The sequence below is a fragment of the Oryctolagus cuniculus genome, chromosome 2 (genome assembly GCF_051225735.1).
Source record: "Oryctolagus cuniculus isolate XC-2025 breed Fujian yellow rabbit chromosome 2, ASM5122573v1, whole genome shotgun sequence".
In the NCBI taxonomy this organism is placed as follows: Eukaryota; Metazoa; Chordata; class Mammalia; order Lagomorpha; family Leporidae; genus Oryctolagus; species Oryctolagus cuniculus.
Genome location: NC_142868.1, coordinates 108,277,762 through 108,302,722, shown reverse-complemented (window position 1 = coordinate 108,302,722; position 24,961 = coordinate 108,277,762). Strand labels below are relative to the sequence as shown.

General features: G+C 46.6%; 2 protein-coding genes across 14 annotated transcripts in view; one reads left to right on the top strand and one right to left on the bottom strand.

Annotated features, from left to right (window-relative positions):
* The window catches only part of TGFBRAP1 (transforming growth factor beta receptor associated protein 1), a 63,106-nt gene extending 57,359 nt beyond the window's left edge, over positions 1-5,747 (bottom strand). Inside the window, exon 1 of one of the 2 annotated variants that reach the window (XR_016230170.1) lies at positions 5,538-5,669. The gene's annotated coding sequence lies outside the window, so the exon portion shown is untranslated. Of the gene's footprint in view, positions 1-5,537 lie in introns of both variants that reach the window. The other variant, XM_002709746.6, reaches the window with a different exon arrangement.
* Positions 5,748-13,355: 7,608 nt separating this feature from the next.
* On the top strand, positions 13,356-23,408 carry TSLIG2 (tRNA splicing ligase complex subunit 2). 12 transcript variants are annotated; one of them, XM_089327443.1, is made up of 7 exons: positions 13,416-13,578; positions 13,987-14,160; positions 15,891-16,057; positions 18,559-18,685; positions 18,809-18,931; positions 20,451-20,525; positions 22,260-23,408. In XM_089327443.1, the coding sequence occupies exons 2-6, from the start codon at positions 14,146-14,148 to the stop codon at positions 20,505-20,507; spliced, it is 489 nt and encodes a 162-aa protein (XP_089183569.1). In that variant the 5' UTR covers positions 13,416-13,578; positions 13,987-14,145; the 3' UTR covers positions 20,508-20,525; positions 22,260-23,408. The 12 variants fall into 12 exon arrangements, 10 of the variants coding, with proteins under 10 accessions (XP_089183568.1, XP_089183566.1, XP_089183570.1 ...); XR_016230172.1 differs by lacking the exon at positions 13,987-14,160 and having other exon boundaries at positions 13,356-13,578; positions 18,829-18,931; XR_016230171.1 differs by lacking the exon at positions 13,987-14,160 and having other exon boundaries at positions 13,356-13,578; positions 18,829-18,931; positions 22,187-23,408.
* The last annotated feature ends 1,553 nt before the right edge of the window (positions 23,409-24,961 follow it).

Sequence of the window (24,961 nt, the reverse complement as noted above, 5' to 3'; positions counted from 1 at the left end):
TGCAATTTAAAGCTTATGAATCATCCCTGGAATTTTCCAGTTAATATTTTCAGACCACGGTTGACTGAGAGCGTGGAGAGTGAAAGCACAGATAAGGTGGGGGACTACTGTATGAATTCTCCAGCTACTTCTGGGTCAAGAGAGAGGACACCGGGCTCCAGACAGGTGGACTTAACGCTGGCTGATGAAGTGGGGAGCTGGCATTCCAACCCAGGTAGCTCGGCTCCGAAATACAACCCTTAACCGGGGCCACTACTGTGCCCCCACCCCTGCTCCATAGGGCAAAGGCTGCTCCAAGCCTGGGCAAAGGATGGTCATGGGCCCAGCTAAGCCCCTGCCAATACCTCCACTGTCTCCTGTGAGAGCCTGAGCACAGGGTCTGGTCAGATCCCACCCCTCGCTATGGTGACTGCCTCCCATTCTCACAACGGCTCTGAGAGGAGGATATAATGACAGACAGGCAGGGATTACTCAGAAGTAACCTAGTCACAAGGTAGTGGCACGGGCACTTGACCCCAGTTTCCATTTCTGACTCCAGGCTGTGTTCTCTCCACTCTGCTTAAGGCAGGCCATGATCTCAGACCCTCTCCTAGAAGTCACCCCTCCTGAACAAAGGAACGACTTCCAGCACGGGCCCCCCACTGTCCTGCAGCCACAGCTCCTCCTGAGGACATCGCTGGCATTAGTGGGCTTTTACCTTCTCATCACAAGCCTAGATGCAGAATCCCATTACCCTATTTCCCTTGAGCAAACTCAAGGCACAGAATAACATGTTAGGATACATGACCTGCACCCCAAACTGGCCCCATGCTCTTCGCTACCTGCTTAGCAATTCGACCTTGCTGTTTCTGCAAATCAGCAACAAACTGAGTGGCTGGGGTCAAAGACAACATGTCCCCCTTTTGCAAATCAAGGCATGGGGCAAGCATTGCATCACAGCGGGTTAAGCCGTCCCCTGCCGCCGTCTGTATCCCACATCTGAGTGCCGGTTCAAATCCTGGCTATTCCACTTGCTTCCAGCTTCCTGCTAATGCATCCTGAGTGGTAGCAGATGATGGCTCAAGTGCTTGGGCCCACCACCTTCCTGGGAGATCTGGATGGAGAAAGCTGGGCTCCTGGCTTCCAGTCCGGCCCAGCCATGGCTGTTGCAGGCATTCGAGGAGTGAACTAGCAGATGGAAGAGCACTCGCATTTGCTCTCTCACTCCCTCCCCCCCATTGCTCTGCCTTTCAAGTAGTTGAAAATAAGCACTTTTTGAACGTTTACAGAAAAACAAGACAACGAAGAAATGACTTGATAGCCATTTCATGCCATCTTATTCACTTACATGACAGAGATGGCAAGACTTGTAATAGCACATGGGATCTGTTCTAATGACCTGAAAGAGTATCTAGAAGAAAAAGAAGGAAAAAGGACAGCTAAGGCCCAACACCTGTCTTGTCATCCTGATGATATTCTCTTAGATACGGGTACTGTAACTACTCACAGCTGGCATCCTTTTCCTAGGCAATGCTAATTGAAATTACTTAAATGCATAGAAACATATAAAAGTTGGGGCTGGCGCTGTGGCGCAGTGGGTTAAAGCCGCAGCCTGCAGCACTGGCATCCCATATGCACACCAGTTCAAGTCCCCGCTGCTCCTTTTCGAATCCAGCTCTCTGCAGTAGCCTGGGAAAGCTGTAGAAGATGGCCCAAGTCCTTGGGCCCCTGCACCCACGTGGGAGACCTGGAAGAAGCTCCTGGCTCCTGGCTTCGGATAGGCCCAACTCTGGCTGTTGTGGCCATTTGGGGAGTGAACCAGTGGATGGAAGACCTCTCTCTCTCTCTCTCCGCATTTCCTTCTCTGTGTGTGTAGCTCTTTCAAGTAAATAAATAAATCTTTTTAAAAAAAAAAAAAACCTTCATACTTTAATTTCCTTTTTCTACAAAGTTTTTGATGTACCCTTATACATCTCACAAGAGTAACATCAACACTTACAACCCAAGAAGGAATCTGGGAAGGAATGAGGAGAGGTGAGAGTAGTGGAATGAGAATATGGGCCTTTTCTTAAGATCCATTTGTTTATTTGAACGGCAGAATGAGAGAGAGAAAAGAAACAGAGAGATCTTCCATCTACTGATTCACTCCCCAAATGACTATAACAGTCAGGGCTGGACCAGGCTGAAGCCAGGGGCCTAGAACTCCATCCAGGTCTCCCACATGGGTGGCAAGGCCCAAGGACTTGGGCCATCCTCCTTTGGTTTCCCAGGCACATTAGCAGGGTGCTGGATCCGAAGCTGAGGGGCCAGGACTCAAATCAGCATGCTGGCATCACAGGTGGCAGGGTAGCCAGCTGTGCCACAATCCAGGTCTCAAAGGCATCTACATCATAACACCCTCCTCAATACTGGAACCTCACACTGCCCCAGAGAACTGTCCAGCACTACTCAGTTGTCTTATTTTACATACATTCTTTTTCATGAATAATCTATTCAACAGCAGCTACTTGACTATAAAGATCTTCTTCTCAAATCATCTACAAGAATGCAGAACAGAGGGGCTGGCACCGTGGCAAAGCAGGTAAAGCTGCCACCTGCAGTGCCGGCATCCCACTTGGACACCGGTTTGAGTCCTGGCTGCTCCACTTCCCTTCCAGCTCTTTGCTATGGCCTGGGAAAGCAGTAGCAGATGGCCTAAGTCCTTGGGACCCTGAACTAGTGTGGGAGACCTGGAAGAAGCTCCTGGCTTCAGATCAGCCCAGCTCCAAACATTGTGGCCATTTGGGGAGCAAATCAGTGGGTGGAAGACCGATCTCTCTCTCTCTTTCTCTCTCTCTCTCTCTCTCTCTCTCTCTCTGCCTCTCTGTACCTCTACCTTTCAAGTAAATAAATCTAAAAAAAAAAAAAATGCAGAATAGGGACCAGTACTGTGGTACAGCAGGTTAAGCTGCCACGTGAGAAGACAGCATCCCATAGGGGCACTGGTTCTTGTCCTGGCTACTCAACTTCTGACCTTGTTTCCTGCTAATGCATCTGGGAAAGCAGCTGAAGTACTTGGGGCCCCTGCACCCATGTAGGAGACCAGGAAGAACTCCTGGCTCCTAGCTTGGGTCTGGCCCAGCCCTGGCCATTGCAATCATTTGAAGAGTAAACAAGGGGGCCGGCGCTGTGGTGTAGCGGGTAAGGCCCATACGGGTGCCAGTTCAAATCTCAGCTGCTCCACTTCTGATCCAGCTCTCTGCTATGGCCTGGGAAAGCAGTAGAAGATGGCCCAAGTACTTGGACCCCTGCACCTGTGTGGGAGACCTGGAAGAAGCTCGTGGCTCCCAGCTTCAGATCAGAGCAGCTCCGGCCATTGTGGCCATCTGGGGAGTGAACCAGTGGATGGAAGACCTCGGTCTCTCTCTCTCTCTCTCTCTCTCTCTCTGCAACTCTGCCTTTCAAATAAATAAATAAATCTTTAATAACAACAGCAAAAAAAGAGTGAACAAGTAGATGCAAGATTTCTCTCTCTGTCTCTCCCCTCCATAACTAACTTTAATCAATAAATAAATATTTTTTAAAAATGTAGAATTTTGCAGGAAGCACTCCTTCTCTTTCAAGGTAGTCCCAAATTGTCACTTCCACACTCATTGAGTAGTTATGTATTTTTTAATAAAGAGAAAAACATGTCAGGATTGCCACAGAGGAGATGAGTTGTAGTGCACGAGCCAAATCATCTGGTGGAATCCAAACACCTGGCTGCCACAAATGATTACTTTAATGTATTTCTAATGAGGACTGGATTTGGACCAAGATGAAGATGCTTAGCCCAGTAAGTGAAATTTCCTTGAGTTTTCCTAAAGGATCTCAAATTTTTAATATCAGCATGAAGGACTAACGGCATAATAACTTCCTTTTTATTCTTAATAGAAATGCTGGCTGCAAATCAGGCCTAGAAAGTAAATCCTTTTTTTTTTTTTTTCAAGTTATCTCTCTACTTTCAAAACTGCTCCACTGGAGCCACCTAAATGAAGAACCGACCCCTTGCGAATCCACATCTCTATAGAGGATTGGCACGCATGGTGGTGAGTGGAGCAGAAAGGGCACAATGATCAAAGACAGAGGGGGTAATCACGCCTCTCACCCCCTTCAACTGGAACATGCATGCCTTGATGTGATGATTTCTGAACCTGTAACTTGAATGCCAAAGTATTCATTGAGAGAACAACTACTTAAACCATGGATTTTCAGAGTGAAGGGAGATACAGCCCTACACCCTCATCTGTATTTATTAACAATCATTTATTGAGCACCTGCTAAGTAGTGCCGGGCTCTGTGCCAGGGGCTTTCCATGCACATCTCCTTCCTAGAATCCATGCACCTTGTCTAACGTTATCCCCTGTGTTGACAAGAGCAACTTGAGACTCACAACAACCAGCAAACTGCAGGTGCAGGACTGGAACCCACAGCCCCACACCCATGACCATCTGGGCCCTGGGAAAAAGACGGGCTATGGATAGGTTCCGAAGGATTCCGGTCAGTGCCCGCTCTAGGAGCCCAGGAGGTCTTGGGCTACACTGCCCAGAGAGGCAGCTGTGATGTCTGTGGAGCCTGCTTGGCTGGCAGAAATGGAAGGAAGAAGAAAAGGAAACAGATGGCCAAATGTTCCTTCCTGTCTGACCACTGAGCCGTGAGCCCTCAGTGGCTGGCTGAGGGGGCAGTGTGCACCGGGAAGCCCTCCACAGCCCAGCCAGCTAGTTCACACCGCACACCTGCCCAGTGCTGGCACGGGTCGCACCCACAGCCGCCCTCCTGCCACCAGCGTGTCATCTGCGACCAAACCAAGCCTGACCACAGCACTCAGTAGTCTGTGTGCATATCAGGAAGCACAGGGGGAAAGCCTACTTTGCATCCCCACAGCGGCTTCCAGCAGTCCCTGGTCAGAAGCAGCTGCATGTGCACACAACAGGACAGCCTCAGTCTCTAAAAATCATCCCCAAACAACACGGGGAGGCTTGCGAACCAACCTCCACCTGTCCCTCCGAAGGCAACGCAAAGGTAAATGCAAAACACGCCACCAAAGGCAGTAGCTTCCAGCCCCTTGACCTGATGCTAAAAACGGGTCAGGAATTAGCATGGGCATCTTCCCTCCTCCTCAACACACCCCTGCTGGTCTCCCGGTTCCGGGCAATCGTTCAGGCCTGAGCATAAATCCGACTCTGAGCTCAAATTGCAGCGCCCACACCGCGCTGTAGGCGGTGGCAGAGCAAGGGACACAGGGGTGCAACGCCACCCGGCCCCTCCCCAGGACGCCCGAGTCAGGAACTGGAACTGAGACCGTCCCCTGCCCCGACCCTCCACACACACAGACACTGGCCGACTCCACACGCACGTGCACGTTTGCTGGCCCCCACGCCCGCAGACCTGCCAAGTCACACACCTGCCCCCACGGCACGGACACTTGCTCCCCGCCCCCTCCCCGCCGCTGACACCCCTGCCCCCATTACACCTGCCGGCGCGCACCACGCAGCCCCCCGCGGCCCGCGCCCCGGCCGGCCGCCGCCCTCCGCACTCACCGGCGCCCGCGCCCGCCGTCCCGCGCCGTCCCGCGGCCTGGGGCCCGCCGCCCGCTCCGGCCCGCGGCTCCTGGGCTGCCCGGCCCCGCCGCCGCCGCTTCCCGTCACGTGGGGCGGCCGCCCGGCGCCGGCAGAGGGCGGGAGCGCGGCTGTCCCCGCGCCGCCCGGTCGGCCTGCGGGCCTTGCCCGCCTTGCGCCGAGTCCAGGCGGCCACTGCTCCGGGCCTCGGTGCCCTGCCCTATGCAGGGGACCTACGCTGGCGCCCGGCCGGCGTGGGGGAACGCTCAGCAATTGCTGTGGTTGTCTCCTCCTCCCCCAGCTAGCAAAGCACGGGCCTCCGGCTCTCCAACAGCCCACCGGCACGGGGCAAGGTGCAAGCTCGCGGGAGCACCTGCTGGAGCCAGGCCCGGACCCGGCCAGGGCCTCACCCCGCGTCGCGCGCTCCCGCCGGGAGCTGGAGTGTTCTGCTGGGAGGAGCAGCCCATCCCCAGGCTCCGGGGACTAAGCGGGATCCCCTGAGGGCAGGACTTAGGATCGCAGGATATTTCAGGAGGGGATCCTGGGGCTGTTTTACCCGCTGCTTTTAGGAAAAGCCCTTCAATTGCAGTTCCTTCGGGAGAGGCCACGAGGAAGACTCCCATGAACTCCTCTTCCAACCATAATCCAGGTCCAGTTTCTCATGAACAGAATCAGAAAACTCCCTCCCGTGATTAGCACATGAACGACCAAGTTCTGAGGATTTTCAGCGACTTAAGAACCCACTGGTGACCTTCAGCCTCAGCTTTATTCTAATAAAAGAAAGATATTATCACAAGCCTGTGGGCAGATTCCAGGCTGTCTCCTGTCTTCCCTTATAAGGGGGAAAGTGGCCAAAAAAAAAAAAAAAAAAGTTAAACTGTCAAGATTTGACTTCCCGGGGCCCCATCCCTGGGTGCTGCAGCTGTCACCCAGTGAGACCAGGTGTCGCCAGGACGAGTTTCAACGGAGTGTAGAACTCTGACCTACAGCTGACTTCAAGAATGGGCACTACCACCTGCACCTTCAAGACTAAGGATCCACAGGACAGGGAGCCAGGGAGCAGGAATGCATCAGAGCAGGTCCAAACCAAACTCTTCATTCGACCCAGGCATCAACTAATTGCTCCTCATTCGACTTGGCTTCAACTAATTGCTGGATCTAGAATCTCCACTTGCACTTTTCCATGTATATATTGTTCTTCCATACCACAGAGCTGACATCCACTGGCCAGACATCCAGCCAAGAACCTTATAGCAATGAGCTCATCTACACCTTACGAGACAGGCACTGCTAATTTTCCCATTCTGCAGATGAGCTGACTGAGGCAAAGAGAGATGAATCTCATTCCACATCCATGCTATCAGAAACAGAGGAAGAAGAATCTATAATTTGAGGCCCAGTGATGTGGCACAGTGAGTTCAACTACCACCTGCAATGACAGCATCCCCAAAGGGCACCAGTTTGAGTCCCAGCTGCTCTGCTTCTGATCCAGCTCCCTGCTAATGCACCTGGGAGAGCAGCAGAAGATGGCTCCAGTGGTTGGACCCTTGCTATCCATGTGGTAGACCCAGATGGAGTTCCTGACTCCTACCTTTCAAATTAAAAAAAAAATCTTTAATAAAATCACTATGCTGTTATAGTTTTGTATTTTTTTAAGGTTTATTTTATTTATTAGAAGGGCAGAGAAAGAGAGAGAGACCTTCTGTCAGCTGGTTCACAACCCAAATGGCCACAATGGCCTGGGCTGGGCCAGGCCAAAGCCAGGAGCCTGGAGCTTCTTCTGGGTGTCCCACGTCGGGCAATTGCTCTGTGCCCCATGTTGGAGTGCCTGGGTTCTCTAACTGCCTCTGCTCCTGATTCCAGCTTCTAGCCAGTGCAGGCCCTGGGAGCCAGCAGGTGGTAAGCCTAGTAGTTGAGTCTCTGCCACTCTCCTGGGAGACCTGGATTGGGTTCTAGGCTCTTGGCTTTGCCACACTTCCCACACTGGGATAGTGGGCCAACAGATGGCCTTGCTCTAATAAATTAAATATTACCCCCAAGATTTAAAGACAAAAAATTAAGTCCCATTGACCAAACAGTTTATGAAACAACCTTTGTGTTTCACTTTAAATACGCTAGGAGGGAAAAATGTATACTAACAAAAAAGACAAATTCACAAGTAATTCTTTATGATTTACCACTGGATTCTTTTTTTTTTCTTAAGATTTATTTATTTGAAAGGCAGAGTTGGAGAGAGAGAGAGGGAGAGTTAGAGAGAGAGATCTTCCAACCACTGGTTCACTCCACAAACAGCGGCAACAGCCAGAGCTGGACTGATCCCAATCCAGGAACCAGGAGCTTCTTCTGGGTCTCCTATGTGGGTGCAGCAGCCCACAGACTTGGCCATCTTCCCCTGCTTTCCCAGGCACATTAGCAGGGGGCTGGATCAAAGTGGAGCAGCCAGGACTTGGACCACTGCCCATATGGGATGCCAGCACGGCAGGTGGTGTCTTAACCTCTCTATACCACAGCGCTGGTCCCTACCACTGGATCCTTAAAATGGCGAGCTCTACAAGTACGTCTGTTCCAGCCAGAACATGGAAATATTTTCAAAAGTTCACAGAAAATGGGATTAAAGGATAAGTTTGTTTTTGGTGCAAAACACTTGTGCAGTCCATTCTGCAAAGGGTCTTCAAGAAGACCATGAAAAATGTATATTATGAAAAACACATACATGGATTCTAACAAACTGTTGCACCAAAATAAATGTATCTTTAATTGCATTTTCCATGAACTTTTTGAAATGCCCAGCTATCTGTTCTTCCTGGTGCCTGCTGAGAACTCTGTCACAAATGACACGCCCCTCTACGTGAATGCCTGCACCGAAACCATTTGCAAACATCTGCATAGAATTCCTCATGGCGTTGCTGTTGGTTATGTTTAAGAAGAAATATTCGAGTCACATAGTTTTCAAAAGAATTAATTAACTTCATCTATTAATGTTTACTAAATATCCTCTGGACTCAGAACAAACATGTTGAGTCTGTTACAAAATGTGAAAATGATGTGTTCTAAGAAGAAGATTAATGGAGATTAGGAGTTGTATAGATACAACTGAATGTTTTAATAGTTACTGTCTACTCCCCAAACTTAGCATCCTCACGTCCTGGGTTCCTCATTGGGCATAAGCTCAGGAGGACCAGGAGTATGCCTGCCTTGCTCTCTGTTGTATTCTGCAGGTAGAAAGCACTCAATCGACTTTTTATATTCTAGATGCACACCACTGATGAGCTGGAGCATCTATAAAAAGAGATGCTTCAAGCTAAGATTTTTGCCATTCTATTTCATTAGCTCTCTTAATACACATCTACCACGATTAGGTATCATTTTAAAAGATGTGTTTAAGCAGAGAAAGCTTATATTTATGATTTTTTTAAAAAAAGCAAACATGGCTTATCATGTGCCATATTTAAGAGCTTTTTAAATATATTAGTTCATTTAGTCATACATATACATCATATACTTGTACTCTAGCTCCAGTAAAATAAATACTTTTAATTATTATTCAAATCAACTATTTCTTAGGTAGCTCCTATGTGCCAGGTTCTATGCCACAGGTTAGAGGGGATCCTGAAATAAGGAAAAAGTTTTTGCCTCCAGCAGCTTAATTTAACCCAGTCAGTTAGCAGTATCACTATCACATCAGACCTTGTTAGAAATGCAAACTCCTGTGCCCTACTCCAGACCTCCCAAATCAGAAACTCTAGGGGTGGGGCCAAGCAAACTGCTTACAACAAGCCCTCCAGGGGATTCTAATGCACCCTTGGTTTTCAGAACCGAATTAATTGGACATGTGGAATTAAAACCCACCCAACCAGATCACAAGGCCAAAACAATGTGCTCTGGAGATCTGATAACAGTGCAGGAAGCTCTGTCAGGAAGCACCCAAGGGTGCTTTTGCTGTGTGGCAAGACCCGTGCTGGGGCCTGAGAACTCACAGACCAAAGAGGTGGCCTGTGAGATAAGGGCTCTGGCCTGGATGGCCTGGATGGCGGTGTCTCCCTAAATTCCTATACTCAATATGGGATCATATTGAGAAGTGGGCATTAAGGAGGTGATTAACGCCCTTTCAAAAAAAAAAAAAAAAAAAAAGTCCAAGAGAGCCTGTTTGCTCTTTCTGCCATATGAGCACACGGTGGACAGGTGGTCATCTATGAGGAATGTGTCCTCACTAGACACCAAATCTACCAGCCCCTGGATCTTAGACTTCCCAGCTTCCAGAACTGTAAGAAATAAATGTCTGTCTTTTATAAGCTGCTCAGTTTGTGGTATTTTGTTATAGCAGCCTGAATGGACTAAGAAAACGGGTTTACAAGAAAGACAATGGGTTATGTAAGTAAATGTATTTTTATTATGATCTGATCGATTAAAAAGGAAATGACACTGAAAACGATCATTGTGTTCTAAATACCCAAATATACAAGTCCAAAATGTGTCGCTTAAACTGTTACCTTCAGTTTTAACTTTATTAACTTTATCTATGCCCATGTATTTTTGGTAACTCATGATAACATACTTAAATGTTAACAAGAGGAATCAGCAACCAAAGTCCTTAGCATACATTTTGTTCCTGACTCATTCAGTCCACAAACATTTACTGAGTAACTGCTTACTAAGTACAAGCTCTGTGCATGGCTGAGGGACCCAAAGGAAATGTAGGGACCCTGCCCTGGAGGAAGTCACAGCAAATGATAAAGCCAGGCAGCACAATGTTTGTTGGCTGCCCTCCAATTTGTTCCTGTCAACTAAAGCCACCAAAAAAAAGTGAAGGGCTCATGATCTCCAATGGAAATTAAAACTCTTCTAACACTTAGCTTAAAGTGTTGAGTGCCTTACTGTCACTACATAATGCTCACAGATTTAAATATACTACAGCAGGAATACATGTCAGCCTACAAACGCAAATGACTAATATCATTTTTTTTTCTGAAGCCGAGCCTTTTATTTCTGTTGGAAATCGGGTTCTCCCACAGTGACACTCACCTGAAGCCCTCCCACTTTCCTCAGATGTTGGGGCTGGGAGATTTCTGCCCACCTAGGTGAGAAGAGGGAGACATCAATGGTCCCTCAGAAACGCAGATGTGCTTTGTGCACTCTGGTGTTTCCTGTCTATTGGTTTGGAGCTTAAAGGTCAGCGCTGTGAACGGCTTCCTTGCCGTGCGGTGTGGTGGGAATCTCTGGGAGGCATCTCTCCTGCGGGGACATATTGGAAGGCATCAGCTTTGTGCTTGTTAGAAATGCAAACTCCAGGGCTTCCCACCAATCGCTCCAGCAGAACCTCGGGCTCAAACACAGTCGGGAGACTGCAGCTTCTCCAGAAACCCGCTCTGCAAAGGCTCTGCCCAGGAAGGAGTGGGCAGCCATCACCAGTCTCTACTTTCCTTAGACAGGAGGACGAGTACCAGAATCTCATTCTGTCTCCTCCTCTCCTGATTTTTTGACTTCAGAAAACACACTCCATTTAACTGGAGACTTTTGCTTCAGAAGCACTTAAGATAACATTAATTGATTTAGTTTTAAACAAAGAAGCACTTTTAGTTTTAAATTAGGAAGTACTAACCCTTACCTGCCACAAAATATTTCTGTGGATGTATAGCTTGAGGCTTCAGGTTAGGCCACTGGTCCAGAAAACCACAGGAGCAAGAGCACAGGAAAGACTTGGAACCGCATTTTCGGACTATGAAATCCAAATCCTTTCCCCTCTTCTACCATTCTGGTACTTCTCTTTGATGACAGTCAATATATAATACAACAAACCGTGAGGCAGAGGCACAAGCAGTCTTTCATACACGTTGGCTCCAATCCTCTGACACTGAGAGGTGGCATTATACATCCCATCTCAGAGAGGAGGAAGCCCCAGCTGGGCAAGGTGAAGTGTTAGTCCTAGTGTTGCGGGAGCCAGGTTCTAATTCAAGTCAGGGCAACTCTAAAGCCTCCCCTGTTTCCCTTTCTCTGGATTGCCTCCCATGGTGGGAAACCAGCTTCCAGGTCGTCGGCACCTGGTCTGTGCCAAGCGTGTTACAATCTCTACTGCTTCGAGCATTCTGCACAGTATTGTAAGACAGCATTTTCCTGATGAGGGGACTGAAGTGGAGCGATTAACGAATTGCAGCAGACCCCAATTTTAGCCCTTGTCTGGTTTCAAACACAGACTCCTCCTACCGCAGGTTATTTTGCCACTAACCAGTATGCCTCCGAGAAATGAAGGAAATAATGTCACAGGATCTGTTATGAACAACAGATTTTGGATATGGAATATCACGGTGTTAATATCACAGGGCTAATGTTTGTACACTTAACCTCCAAATTAGGGTATTTTAATACCTGTCTGACCTCAAAATTTAGGACTTTCATCATTTTGGACAAGACATATAATCTCTTTTAGATCAGTTTCATGGGCACTAAAATAAAAAATAAACTCGGGTGACTTTTAAGTCTCAGTCTTAGGTGTCAATTTCTAGACATAAATTAGCACATGCCTAAATGACTATGAAAAATTGCAAGGCCGGCGCCGCTGCTCACTAGGCTAATCCTCTGCCTGCAGCGCCGGCACTCCGGGTTCTAGTCCCGGTTGGGGCACCTGTTCTGTCCTGGTTGCTCCTCTTCCAGTCCAGCTCTCTGCTGTGGCCCGGGAGTTCAGTGGAGGATGGCCCAAGTCCTTGAGCCCTGCACCCACATGGGAGACCAGGAGGAAGCACCTGGCTCCTGGATTCGGATCAGCGCAGCGCACTGGCAGTAACCACCATTTGAGGGGGTGAACCAGTGGAAGGAAGACCTTTCTCTCTCTCTCTCTCACTAACTCTGCCTGTCAAAAAAAAAATTGCAAAACATCTCCCAGCTTTATCTTTTTTTTTTCTAAATTTAGTCCCTCACTTATCTTTTGGTATTCTCAATTCATATTTTTATCAACAATGTCATAGTTTGCAGGAAAATGATAAAATACCATAGAAGTCGCAAAAATGTGCAAAATATTTGCGCACAATACACCTCTGTCGTATGAATAAGAGAAGCAAAAATTTCTTAGCAATTATCATAGCTGACACCAACAATTCCAACCAAAATCCGTCAGTTCCTAGTAGGTACAGAGAAAACGTACTAGCATCTTGGTCGTGCTACTTCCTGCGACCTTGAACAAATGATCCGAGGCCTCAGCGTCCTCAAGTTAAAAACAGACATTCTCATAATGACGAATACACCTCAATGTTTTCCGAGATAATCCACGTAAAACGCAGCACCCAGAACACGGCAAATGTCCAGCAAGTCTGTGCTTTCAGCCGCCTTTCTCGGTGGGCTGTTACTTTTCGTACGTGACCTGTTTCATTCGTTACAAGTATTATCTCAGAGAACAAATCCTCGTACTTTAGCGCCTAAGTCAGTGGAAGAATGAACTAAATAGAATGTTTGGCATTGCAGGGTTTTTTTTTTTTTTTAAATATAGAAGGGCGATTAGAAGACAAATAAAAAGGCTGAAAAAAGGGAAAGGATACTTTCAGCCAGAAGTGCCCTATCTGGAATAATGTTATTCGCCCCACCACCACCCCTCGAGGCCGCCTCGAGAATCCCTTTGGCCTCTCCACTGGACATCACAGCAGGTGCGACCAATGGCGGCCAGCTGCGTGAATTTCGCTCATTCCTCTCTTCCTCAAAACTCTACAGGCCATTCGTTTCTCCCCGACAGTACTCATTTTTTTTTTTCCTTCTCGTCCCTGGGAAACCTTGAAGGCGACCGTCGACCCGGAACCACACCCCCTAGCGAAACGGACGGCCAGCCCGCGGCGCACGCAGAGTGACGACACACTCGAGTCGCTGCCCGGAGGCGTCACTTCCGGGCCGCTTCCTTCGCGGAGCCTTGTGGGTAGCCGGCCGGGGTCTCCTGGCGACGACGATGGCGGGGGATGTGGGCGGTCGCAGCTGTACGGACTCGGAGCTGCTGCTGCACCCGGAGCTGCTGTCGCAGGAGTTCCTTCTCCTCACCCTGGAGCAGGTCGGGCACGCCGGGGCGGGTGGGCCTGTCCGGGAGAGGCCCTCGCACCTGGGCTGTCCCCGAGTAGCCCACGGTGACGACAGACACTCCCGCCGGCGTCGCTCCTCCTGCCCGGCACCGGCCACCCTCCACCCACACAGCGCAGCCAGGTGTCCCGGTCGTGCCCTGTTTAGAGAAGAGGCGTCCTTAGACTCGCAGGCGCTCCTGGGAAGTAGAACTTGTCTACCCGAGCCTCTGCTGTCTCACCGAGCGACCCCCGGGTGTACGGGAGCGAGGGGGCCTCCGGGAGAGGGGCGCTAGGGAAGAGGTGCCGGAGAGTGGTCGGCACAGAGAGTGGACATCGCGGGCGCCTGGGTCAGCACGCCCCGAGAACGCGACCGTTCCACACCCTCTACCCTCCTTTTAAAGGTGGTGAACCCGAGTCCCGGGGAGGTGAGGTGCCGCATTTCGGGGCACACCGTCTGTGCGTGATGCCGCCAGGAAAATTCCGGGCCCCGGCTCTCCGTGGAGCGCTGGCACGTTTTCAGCTGGTGCGGCTTGCGATGATAGGGGAAACATTGAAGAAAAATGAGATGCTTAATAGTGAGTTACTGAAGTTTTCCCAGGGTGGGGGGGAGGGTGTTTATGTAGCATACAGGGATTTCCGTCCCATACTCTAACTTCCTCAGGCCTGCTGCTAAAGAATTTATTTATTTATTTATTTAAAGAGTTAGGTCTCCCATCTGATGGTTCACTCCCCAGATGGCCGCAACAGCTGGAGCTGTGCTGATCCGAAGCCAGGAGCCAGGAGCTTCCTCTGGGTCCCACACGGGTGCAGGGGCCCAGGCACTTGGGCCATCTTCTACTGCTTTCCTAGGCCATAGCAGAGAGCTGCATCGGAAGTGGAGCAGCTGGGTCTCGAACCAGCGCCCACATGGGATGCCGGCACTGCGGTCAGGGTATTAACCCAGTGCCTCAGCGCTGGCATCAAAGAATTATTTTAATCATGTCAGTTACCCTCACAATACAGCAACTTTTTAGAACATCAAAATCACCGTGTAATTAAAACACGGATTGATAGGTTCCATCCCTAGACTGCGTTCATATTAGTAGATCAAGGGTGCGGCCTGCAACATGGCATTTTTTAAACCAGTTGTGCTGCTAGTCCCAAAGCCCCAGGTGGAGAGTCCTTGCCCTTAAGGGCAAAAGAATGTGACTGAATCCTTTGGGAACGTTGTCCAAGAGAATCCGCAGGGTTTCCCCTGCCTTCGAGTGAATACCACGTGAAAAGCCCACCCCACCGTCCCCCCACCCCACCCTGAGATTCGTTCCTTACACTTCTGTAGGCTGAGTCCAAGAGCAGGATGCCGGGAGATTTGGTGTTGGCTCAGGGCCTGCCTCCTGGCTTACAGATAGCTGCCTTCTCAGCGGGTACTCACATGGCCTCTCCTCCATGAATGCTTGTGGATAAAGCTAAAATGTACTTCAGGTTTTTTTTAACAAAAGGGAGTTGGCAGAAGTTTATCAGAAGACATTGATCTGTTGGTTGTACTGAGCACAAACGTTTGCAGGCCTTTCTGATTGGAACTTGAAGGACCCGAGATGTTTCCATTTTCGGTTCGGCTTTCTGAATGCAAACTCGCCTCTGTGCCTGTCCCTGTCCCTCATGCTCTGTGTTTCCTGTGATGTTGAGGGAGGGTGAGACGATCTAGATAGGGATGGTTGGGACAGTGAGTGGACGCTACTTGATGAGACCAGGGAAAACATGGGGTGGGAGTGGAGGGAGGAGCGGGCTGTTCTGATGTACTGCTATTATCATCAGTAAGAGGCCTAGTTTCATCAGTAAGAGGCCTGCTGTGCTATTTTAAATCTTGGTAAAGAACCCCAATTTAAGAAAAAACGTGAGAAATGATAGGGCACTAGTCTGATCCTAATAGTAACACTCAAGGTAACTTATTGACTGAGTGTGCTCATTGTTATTGTCATCGGCTTTTGTCTGTTTTCACCAGGCAGTCCCCCATTTGCAATCCCCTTTATAGATTAAGAAGCCCTGGAAGTCGTCTTCATGCCTAGTATGTTGTCTGAGCAGTTGTGGACAGCCGTCCTCTTCATACTGAGGCCGTGTGACCATTGTCTTTATGATGAGCCTGAAGCTAATAGTTGTAGTGCCTAACCTGCCTGTAATACTGCTTGAGAATGTTCCAGGACCTTCCAGTGTGCACGTGGTTGTGAAATGGTTCAAATAATGTATTATTTAAAGAGTTGTGTTTTACCTTACGGGTTGATGAGATGATTGGTTACTAAAATTAAATTCCTTTTTTTCTTTCCCACAGAAAAGCATAGCCGTTGAAAGTGATGTGAGAGTAAACAAAGACAGTCTTACTGATCTCTATGTCCAGCATGCCATCCCATTGCCTCGGAGGGATTTGCCAAAGAACAGGTGGGGGAAAGTGATGGAAAAGAAGAGAGAACAACACGAGCTGAAAAATGAGACTAAAAGGTACTTCTTGGTTGTTCCAGTTTCCATTTAAATTTATGTAACTTAAGCAGTTTTACTTTTTTTTCCCCTCCAGGTAAACTAAAGTTTAAAAAAAAAATTACTTAACTACAGAGCACCATGGGACACTGTGCCCTTATATCAGTGAGTAAAGCTGACAAAATTCCCTGCTCATGTTTTAGTTGGGAAAAACAAAAACCTTCAGTGTATGATGTATTGAATCATGTTACATGCTAAGAGAAAGGAAACATGAGGAGAGGGGATCAGAATTGTCAGTAAAGTGCCCAGGAGTGACTGTACTGAGAAATGACATTTTACTAGCGAGACCTCTATGGAATTGAGCAATGTAGCGTTCCAGGCAGGTTACAGGAGTCTAGATCAGGAGTGTGCCCAGGAATAGCAAAGCAACCGTCAGGACCTGAGTGGAGAGAATAAGAGGAAAAAGGTGTAATTGGGGTGAGATCATAGAAGCTTTGTAAGTCATTGTAAGAACTTTGAGTTTGTTCTGAGATGAGGAGCCATTGGAGAGAGCTGAGCCAATGGTGGTGGTGGTACCTTCATATGTACAATTTAGCAGGATAACTCTGTTCTTACCAAGGAGCAATGTAAAATGTGGCTGATAGTGTGTGTGCAGAGCTGTAGGCAGGAAAAGCAATTAGGCTGTGCTGTAATCCAGGCAAGGAGTAACAGCTTTGAGGACGTAGTGAATTTAGAAAATTGGAGTCTGGATGTTTTGGAGGTAGAGCCAGCAGAATTTGAATTTTGAGGAAAAAGATGAATCAAGACTCTAACATCTTTAAATGATGCAGAAATGAAAATTATATCATCAAGCTTCATGTAAACTGTGTAAAATTTTTAATACTTACAAGATGTTCCATAAAACCGCAAAGAAATTAAGTTTTCTTTTTTTTTTTTTAGAACATTCTATTTGATTGATCGGTGTCTGATTAGTTAATGAGGACAGAGTGTTCTAGGTTCCCTAAGTGAGCTAGTTATCTCTTCCACGTCTGTTTATCCCAAGTGGGTGTTGATGATCAATTGCTTAGTTTCTTTTCAGGGCCTTCTGTTTGTAAGGCACTGTAGTAGTGGGGTGGCTAAAAGGAGGAGCACGTGGCTCTGAGTTGGTTGGCGGTTTTAGTGAATTTCAAGATTGCGATTGTATCCCCAGGGATGAAAACAGTTGAAGGAGACGTTCTGCTCACGGTCTTTGGGAAAAGCTGTAGATCTTGCTTTGACCAAGTATGCATTTCAGTTCAGGCAAAGCACTTTAGTTCATTGGTTGCATATTGGTACACACTGTGTGTTAGTGTTAACATAGCCTTTGAGTTATGTTGCATATGCCTTTTAATTCCCTTTTCTTTGGCTCTTGTTCAGGCAATAAGTTCTTAATCGCACATTCAGGTTTATTGGCCACGTTAGCAGACTTTCAGGCCTAGTTAGACTTTTCCTCTGAGCAAATGCCATATGACCGTTGCTACCAGTCCCTTGGTATCATTTTGGAAAAGATCTTTGTCTTTATCTTAAAAGTTGACAATTTGGTTCCTGAATCACAGCATCAAAGCCGGAAGGATCTAAGAGGTCTAAGAGGCTTGTCCAACTTTAATCTTACCTTGTGCGCCTGCCAGCTAACAAATCTTCCTCTTAGTCTGTTTCCCGTTGGCACTGGGCATGCCGTGGGCATGCTTTCATCTTCTGCCAGGTGATGTTCAGTGGCACCCAAGAGGGGTAAGTTTGGCCCACCCCCTTAGGATACAGCTAACATGCAGATTCTAATTCAGTTGCTCAGGTTGGAGCCCCGGCTTCCGCCACCCCGAGTGGCAAGGCTCAAGTGTTCTTGCTGATAACTGGCTGCTCCAGTTCTTTCAGCGTGCTTCTCGGGGTTGTACCCTAAACAAACGAGCTGTGTAACTTGGAGTGAATTTGTAAACAACTGTATGCAAATGTTATGACTGACAGTGGAAATTAGATTTCCAGAGGCTAACTATGCAGACTCACCAAATTTCACCAAATTGTACAAATGTTACAGTGAATTTGGAAAGTGCCTGCTTTAGAGATAGTGAATATAGATTGTTCTGCTTCGTTTTTTTATAATTCTTTTTAAAACAATGACTTAATATGCCACAGGGGTGCTCTTGGCATAGTTTTATTGGTTACTATCGTTTCTAAATAACAGCTGATTATATGAACAAGACTCACTAAGCTGGTGATTTCTTCTGTTAGGAACTACTCTTTGAAGTTCTGGGGTAAGTGGGTTAATCAGTATTTTAGAATAGGTGTGCCTTTGTGTATTCTCTAAAGTGAACTTTAAATTTGTTGTAAATATCTTGAACTTCAAAGCACTAGAAAATTATTTACAGTGACTGTAGAAACTTTCATTTCCAATAGTCCCATGTTCCACAGCTTAGTCTTATCAATAAATCTTGGTTTTTGTTTAACTTTGAATTCCAGTGATCTAGGGTGCTGCTCCAGATGGAGTTATCAAAAGTGCATCTTTTTAATTTCAGGAATAACACTGTAGATGGATTAAGGAAACGACCCCTCATTGTATTTGATGGAAGCTCAACAAGTACAAGCATAAAAGTGAAAAAAACAGAAAATGGAGATAATGATCAACTCAAGTCTCCCCCTCAGGCAAGCTTTACCAGTAATGCCTTTCGAAAATTATCAAATTCTTCAAATGTTGCACCCCTAATTTTGTCTTCCAATTTGCCTATGAACAATAAAACGGAACACAATAATAATGACACTAAACAGAATCATGACTTAACGCATAGGAAAAGTCCTTCGTGCACTGTGAAGTCGCCACCTTTGTCCCCTGTGGGAACTACTCCTGTGAAGTTAAAGCGAGCGGCTCCTAAGGAAGAGGCAGAGCCTGTGGTAAGTGGGGTGGTTTCCACTGCAACAAGTGCTGTGAGTGCAACTGCAGCAGCCTGCCTCGCAGCCCGAAGTGGCTGGTTCTGCCGCGTGCTGTTCTTGTGCCTTCTGATGCTCTGATTTTTACATCTCATTGCTTGAGTGTTTGAACCCTGGAATTTTAAAATCCATAGCGAATGATGTTTTTAAAACTGTGTTCACTTTATCTCTGCTTAAATTGCATGAAGAGAGAGAGAGTCTGTAGGTACTTTGCTTAGAGTTCTCATTTAGTTCCTTTAACAATCTTGAAACTAAAAGACAAGTATTCCTTTATTAGGGATAAACTCTAGCTCAGGGTCCAGTCACACATGTATTATGTAGCATTTGGGCCCTGACCATAAGTCTGTCACTTGTGCTTACCTTGAAATTGGCTCCAGAGGGGCCAGCACTATGGCATAGTAGACTAAGCCTCTACCTGCAGTGCCAGCATCCCGTATGGGCACTGGTTCTAGTCCCAGCTGCTCCTCTTCGATCCAGCTCTCTGCTATGGCCTGGGAAAGCAGTAGAAGATGGCCCAAGTACTTGGGCCCTTGCACCCTGTACTGTACTTTGGCTCTGTTACCATCTTCTGATGGCATGTCAGAGAGATCAAAACACTAAGAAGTTCAAACATTCTAACATAGTGGACTTTGGAAAAGGAAACTGCCTAACTAGTTCTTGACTTCAGTTAGTTCATTAAACCTTGTTGTCAGCCCCGTGAGGTTGGCAGTGTTATTCCCATATCACAGGGGAGGAAACAAAAGCCTGGAGAGCTTAAAGAAGCTTACCCAGGATTCCAGAGGGAGTAAGTGTAGTGGGAAACCTGTGATACCAGGGCACACACAGCACACCTGTGCTGCCTCCATTCTCTGAGCCAGCTCTCTGGGAGAGAGGACGAAGCTGTGGGTTCAGAGTTGGAGGACTCAAGTCACATCTCAGAAATTGCAATAAGGAGTGAGCCTCCAGGCTGCCTTTTTCCAGGCTCTCAAGCAGCCAAAGGAATTGACTCCTTCAGTGATGTGATGTGATACGTGGATGTAAATCTTGTATTGCCAGCTGACTCTGGACTGTGCAGTGCTAGGAGATAGACTGGGCAGGCAGGAAGCTGGTCTAGAGCAGTTAGTGGGTCTCAACACTGATTGCGTATGAGGATCACCTAAGGAGATGCCAAAAACCCAACCCAAGGAAGTTAGAGCTTCACCCCCCTGCCTTCTGTGAATTCTGCTTTGGCTTGTTCTGGGCTAAAGCCCTGGGCTGGGCATGCTTTCAGTTTAAAGTGCAAACCTGTGAGAGCCACAGAGCTAGAAAAGCATGAGCCATGGGAGGCTCCCCGCCCCCAAGCCAGTCTCTTGGAAGTATCTTCCCACCAGGTGGCAGCAGTGATCTTCTGAGAATGTATCAGTAGTAAACCTTGGTGGTTTAAAAGGTTTCAAATGTTGTGGTTTTCCTCTACATTTCTTGACTTTTCTATGTGTTTAAACTGATTTCTGTTCATGTCTTTCAGAATAACCTGAAGCCCCCAGAAGCAAAGAGGAAGATACAGCATGTTACATGGCCATGAAGGAAAGTTTCCAAAAATGTAAATATAACTGTAATTGTAGTTTTTCAAACAAGTTCACTTATTTTGACAGTATTCACAGAGATCCTGATTATTGTGGAATTTTCTTAAGAGGTTTAAAATAGGTTCAAAAGAATAATCTTTTCTTCTTATCCTTCCTTTTTAAAAATTCTTGCTTTTCATCTCCTGATAGGGAAAGAATTTCTTTTTAAAACAATGACTTAGTATACATTCATGTTTACCCTCGTCAGATCATTAGCTACAAGTCTGGCATAAAGCATTTAATGAATTTTAGGAATTATTCTCATTAGTGTCTTTCAGAGTCTTTAGGGAAATTTGAGGTTTTTTAATTCAAATATTTTACGAGTTTTTCATTTTTACTAATTTCCTTTCCCAAGCAGAAGCATATAACAACTCATCACAGTATTTTCATAAATATTGCCACACTTACCCTCAGAGGTTCACCAGGAAAAGCATCTTTTGTTGTACTGCTGTGCAACTAATCAGAATGGACAGCTAAAACTACTGCTCTTGATTGCATTGCTTCTGCCCATAAAATGCAAAAGGGAAGTCAGTGCTTGCTGTTCCTCCTTCTCTTGAATTTGAGATGGAACTGACTGACCGCGGGCTCACTGTCCGTCCTTGGACGTGTTCTTGTCAAGCTTCAGTCACATCTCCTCCTCACGAGCAGTCCGAGCTCACTCCATGAGTTCATCCATTTCTCCCTGCTAGGAGCTCAATCTCGCGGTGAAGTTGATTTAAAGATCTTCAGGCTGAGTCATGTTGGAAGTGGTACCTGATGGTAGTAAGTTTCGAGACTAGGGAGGAGTGTTAGACTTGTGGAATTGAGGAGAGTCCAGGAAGTGTTTTGGTGAGGGGGATAATCGGTATGATCTGCAGTAGAGCTGCAGAGGAGCTGCTGGAGCCACGGGACAGATGGACTCCCAGCTGGACAGGATTCCTGTGGTGTGGTGCGGACAGCGTCCACAGGACTGGTCCACACAGAACTGTCTGCCAAGGGTTTTCATTTATTTTATGTTCTAGTGATAAAGCCATTCTACTTGTGTGGTGGAAATTAGAAAATAGAGTTTACCTTCTGTCTGTAAGTTCTAGCGTCTACTTTTCTGCTGTGTATTCTAATCAAAAGCAAAGGGTACTTTATACTTTTTTCCATTGTGTGATTGATCTTCAACACATGTTAGAGGAGTCTCCTCTGTTGATTTGTTAAAAGCAGCATTGTAGTTCAGTTATTGAATAGCCCTGCAAAAAATTAACTCAGCCTTGCAGGTAAGTACTGCACTGGACTCTAACCTGGTAGTTTTTAACCATTTTGCCTTTATTTGAGACTGTAAATCTGTACACATAGGACACAGTTGATATGAAAACATTGTTAGTGTTATAGTTAGTTGTCAAATGTGTGATTATCTGCAGGGCTGATGTGTGTGATGTTGTCGATGGGCAGCTGTGATCCTGTGCGTAAATCCATGTTAAGGGTAATTTTAAAAGTACAGATTTTAGGGTAGGATGACAAATTATATTTTATATTCAGTTGTCCCCTCTGCTTTCATCTATACTTCTCTCTCAGTGAAGAGAGAGTTAGCCATTTGACGATTTTCAGTCAGTGGGAACTTACTTTAGTTACTCAGTGAAATTAATTTTTAATTTGTATATTTAACTTACAGAGTAGGTTGATAATAACAGCTGAACTGTGTAACACTGTTGCTTCAAATTGAAGTTTATATTATGAACATTCAGAGCCACTGCTCGTGCAGCAGCTTACTGTCGAGGTGTTTTGAGTGAGGCGTGGAGAAGCACTGAATCATGTACTCCGGATGCCATCACCCCGCCACTGCAGAGCTGTGCCTCCTGAGTGTGCGGGGTACGGCGTGGCTCCAGGCGGCTGAGTGACGGCAGTGTGGAGCAGCAGCATGGCGGGTGTCACCGAGGGGGCGGGCTCGCTGTGAACGGTAAACGCTTTTGAAATACCCCTCCCTCACTACTGTGGGTTGATGTTGTCACTCTTGAATCTACATTGCAGGGCAGCCAGATGTTTTTATTATTGGAGTAGGCAAATAGATGGCGTTGGAGCCAGTGGGTGGCTTGTGAGGCGTAGTTATAGGTACCACTTCCTGTCTTTTTAGTGGGAGGGCATTGTTTTTTTTCTCCTTTTCTTCCCTCTTTGTTTTCTTTTTCCCTTTTTCTGCCTTCCCCGTATGCTTGCCTTCTTTACTTTCATTCTCCTTTCTCCTTTCTGTAGATCTTAAGCTTCAGGCTTAAATTTGCAAATTGTATTTCTTTGGCCTACTCATTCACTTAAGGGTGAAGCTAGGCTCACTCCCAATCCTCTTGCATTTGAGGGATCATCGATGCTGTGTGGACTCTGGAAAGCCTCAAGACCCTGCACTGAACCGCTTGCCAGTGGCTGTGTAAGCAGGACGGTTTTCCCAAGCAGCCTTAGAATCTAGACAGCTACCAGGCTCTTGGAAGTTTGGTTCTACTGCTGCTACTAGGAGGCCATTATATATTTGCTAGTATTAAAATCTTCAGGATTGGAATTATTATTTGAAATTATATTTTGGTTGACTTAAGTTTTGAGAGATGATTCTAAAACTGAGCTAGAGACTCATTCAATAGCAATGACCTTTTTGAAACTTACATTAAGTGAAACTGCCAGTAGATTAAACACAAGTGTGTAAGAGCTTCCTCTATTTACTCCGTGGGACTTCAGTCATTTTTAGAGGCAACAAAATGGTCAAAACGTTTTTAAGTGTGCTCTTTTATTAAATGCTTGTGCAGGTTTTGTAATTCAGTACCGAAAAGTTTAACCTTGTAATGTACATTTTTGTATGTAAAAAAAGTCTTTTACGTAGCCTTATCCTTATTTAAATAAACTAAATAAAATTATCATGAGTAAGTCTGTCATTCATAGAAAAACAAAATGGGAAAATGCTGTGTAATGATTTGATCTTTTCTGAGTAAGCTCTTTTGCAAAGTGTTACTCTTGACTGATCCTAATAGTCCAGCCACGTCTTGGGTTCCTCTGTGAACGAGAGGGTCTGGGGGATATCACGATGCCACAGAGGCTGCAGTGTTGACTGGTCCCAGACCTTCCCAGAGTGTAAGCTAACTTCACAAAGTGGAGCAAACCAGAAGTTCGGTTGAGAGATTGGAGTGATTTTTAAAAACTGAATTTCTAAACTGGATCTTAATGCCATTGCATTTGAAGACTGAAGCTCCAAATTAACTAACTTGGAATAGACTTAGGTAACGCTCCACTTTGAATGTTAAAAAAGAAGTAAATTTTTTTTTTAATCTCTACAAAGGAAACACAAAAAGATCTTACTTGCAGTTAGAAATTGGAAATGTTTTACTAACTGAGGTGACTACCATCTCAGTTGTCTAACAAGTCGGTCACCTTTCCTAGGGTGGAATAAAAAATAAAGATGTGAATGGTTTATGTATTTGTTGAGTGTCTACTATTGTAGCTCTTGGGGGGCAAATACAAGTGATCAATGAAACAGTGAATCATTGTAATGATAGAAAATAAAGACGTGACATGATAGGGACAGTGAAGGGGGGGTGAGAAGCTACTTCAAGTGCTCATTTCGAAGGCTGTTTATTTTAAAGGGGTAATGACTCAGGGGCAGCTGTGGATAGCTGCCAGGAAGAACATCCTGCCTGTGGTCCATTTTAGTACCTGCGGAATCTGTTCATTCCTCAAAGGTGCCATCTGCTTCCCAACACCTGAGTATCCCCTGGCCTGGCCTTAAATCGTGCTTCAGCAGATGAATATTTTGGTCACTTCTGGATCCTTGCTATGAGAAATGAAAAAACCAGGGCCGGCTCTGTGGCTCAGCAGGTTGAAACCACAGCCTACAGTGCCAGCATCCCATATGGGCATCGGTTTGAACTCCAGCTCCTCCACTTGTGATCCAGCTCCCTGTTAAGGTGCCTGGGAAAGCAGTGGAGAATGGCCCAAGTGCTTGGGACCCTGAACCCATGTAGGAGAGCCAGATGAAGCTCCTGGTTCCTGGCTTCAGCCTGACCAAGCCTGGCCCAACCCTGGCCCAACCCTGGCCCTAGCGGCCATTTGGGGAGTGAACCAGCAGATGGAAGATCTCTCTGTAACTCTTTCAAATAAATATATAAATCTTAAAAAAAGAAGAAAAAGCCCAGGCTTGCCCACAGCAAATACATGTCCCAGCCAATAGCCATCTGGCCATGCCAGATGCGTGACCACTAGTCACCTGTCCCCCAGCCTCTCTGCTAGGGAACATCTGTCCAAATTGCCGATTAAGAATTGTGAGTGAATACAGCAGGGGTTGTATTAAGCCGCTGAGTATTGCGGGTAGTTTGCTACGCAACAATAGATAGGTATCAGACAAGGGCCAGTGAGAAAATCCTGAGGCTTAATTTTTTTTTATTTTTAATGTTCATTTTATTTGAAAGAGTTCCCA

Bases quoted from the DNA above. Each gene is read 5' to 3' on its own strand.
- TSLIG2 (XM_089327438.1), top strand. From the start codon at position 13,480: ATGGCGGGGGATGTGGGCGGTCGCAGCTGTACGGACTCGGAGCTGCTG. The intron at 13,579-15,890 runs GTCGGGCACGCC...TCTTTCCCACAG, and splicing joins TTCTCCTCACCCTGGAGCAG to AAAAGCATAGCCGTTGAAAG. The intron at 16,058-18,558 runs GTACTTCTTGGT...TTTTAATTTCAG, and splicing joins CTGAAAAATGAGACTAAAAG to GAATAACACTGTAGATGGAT.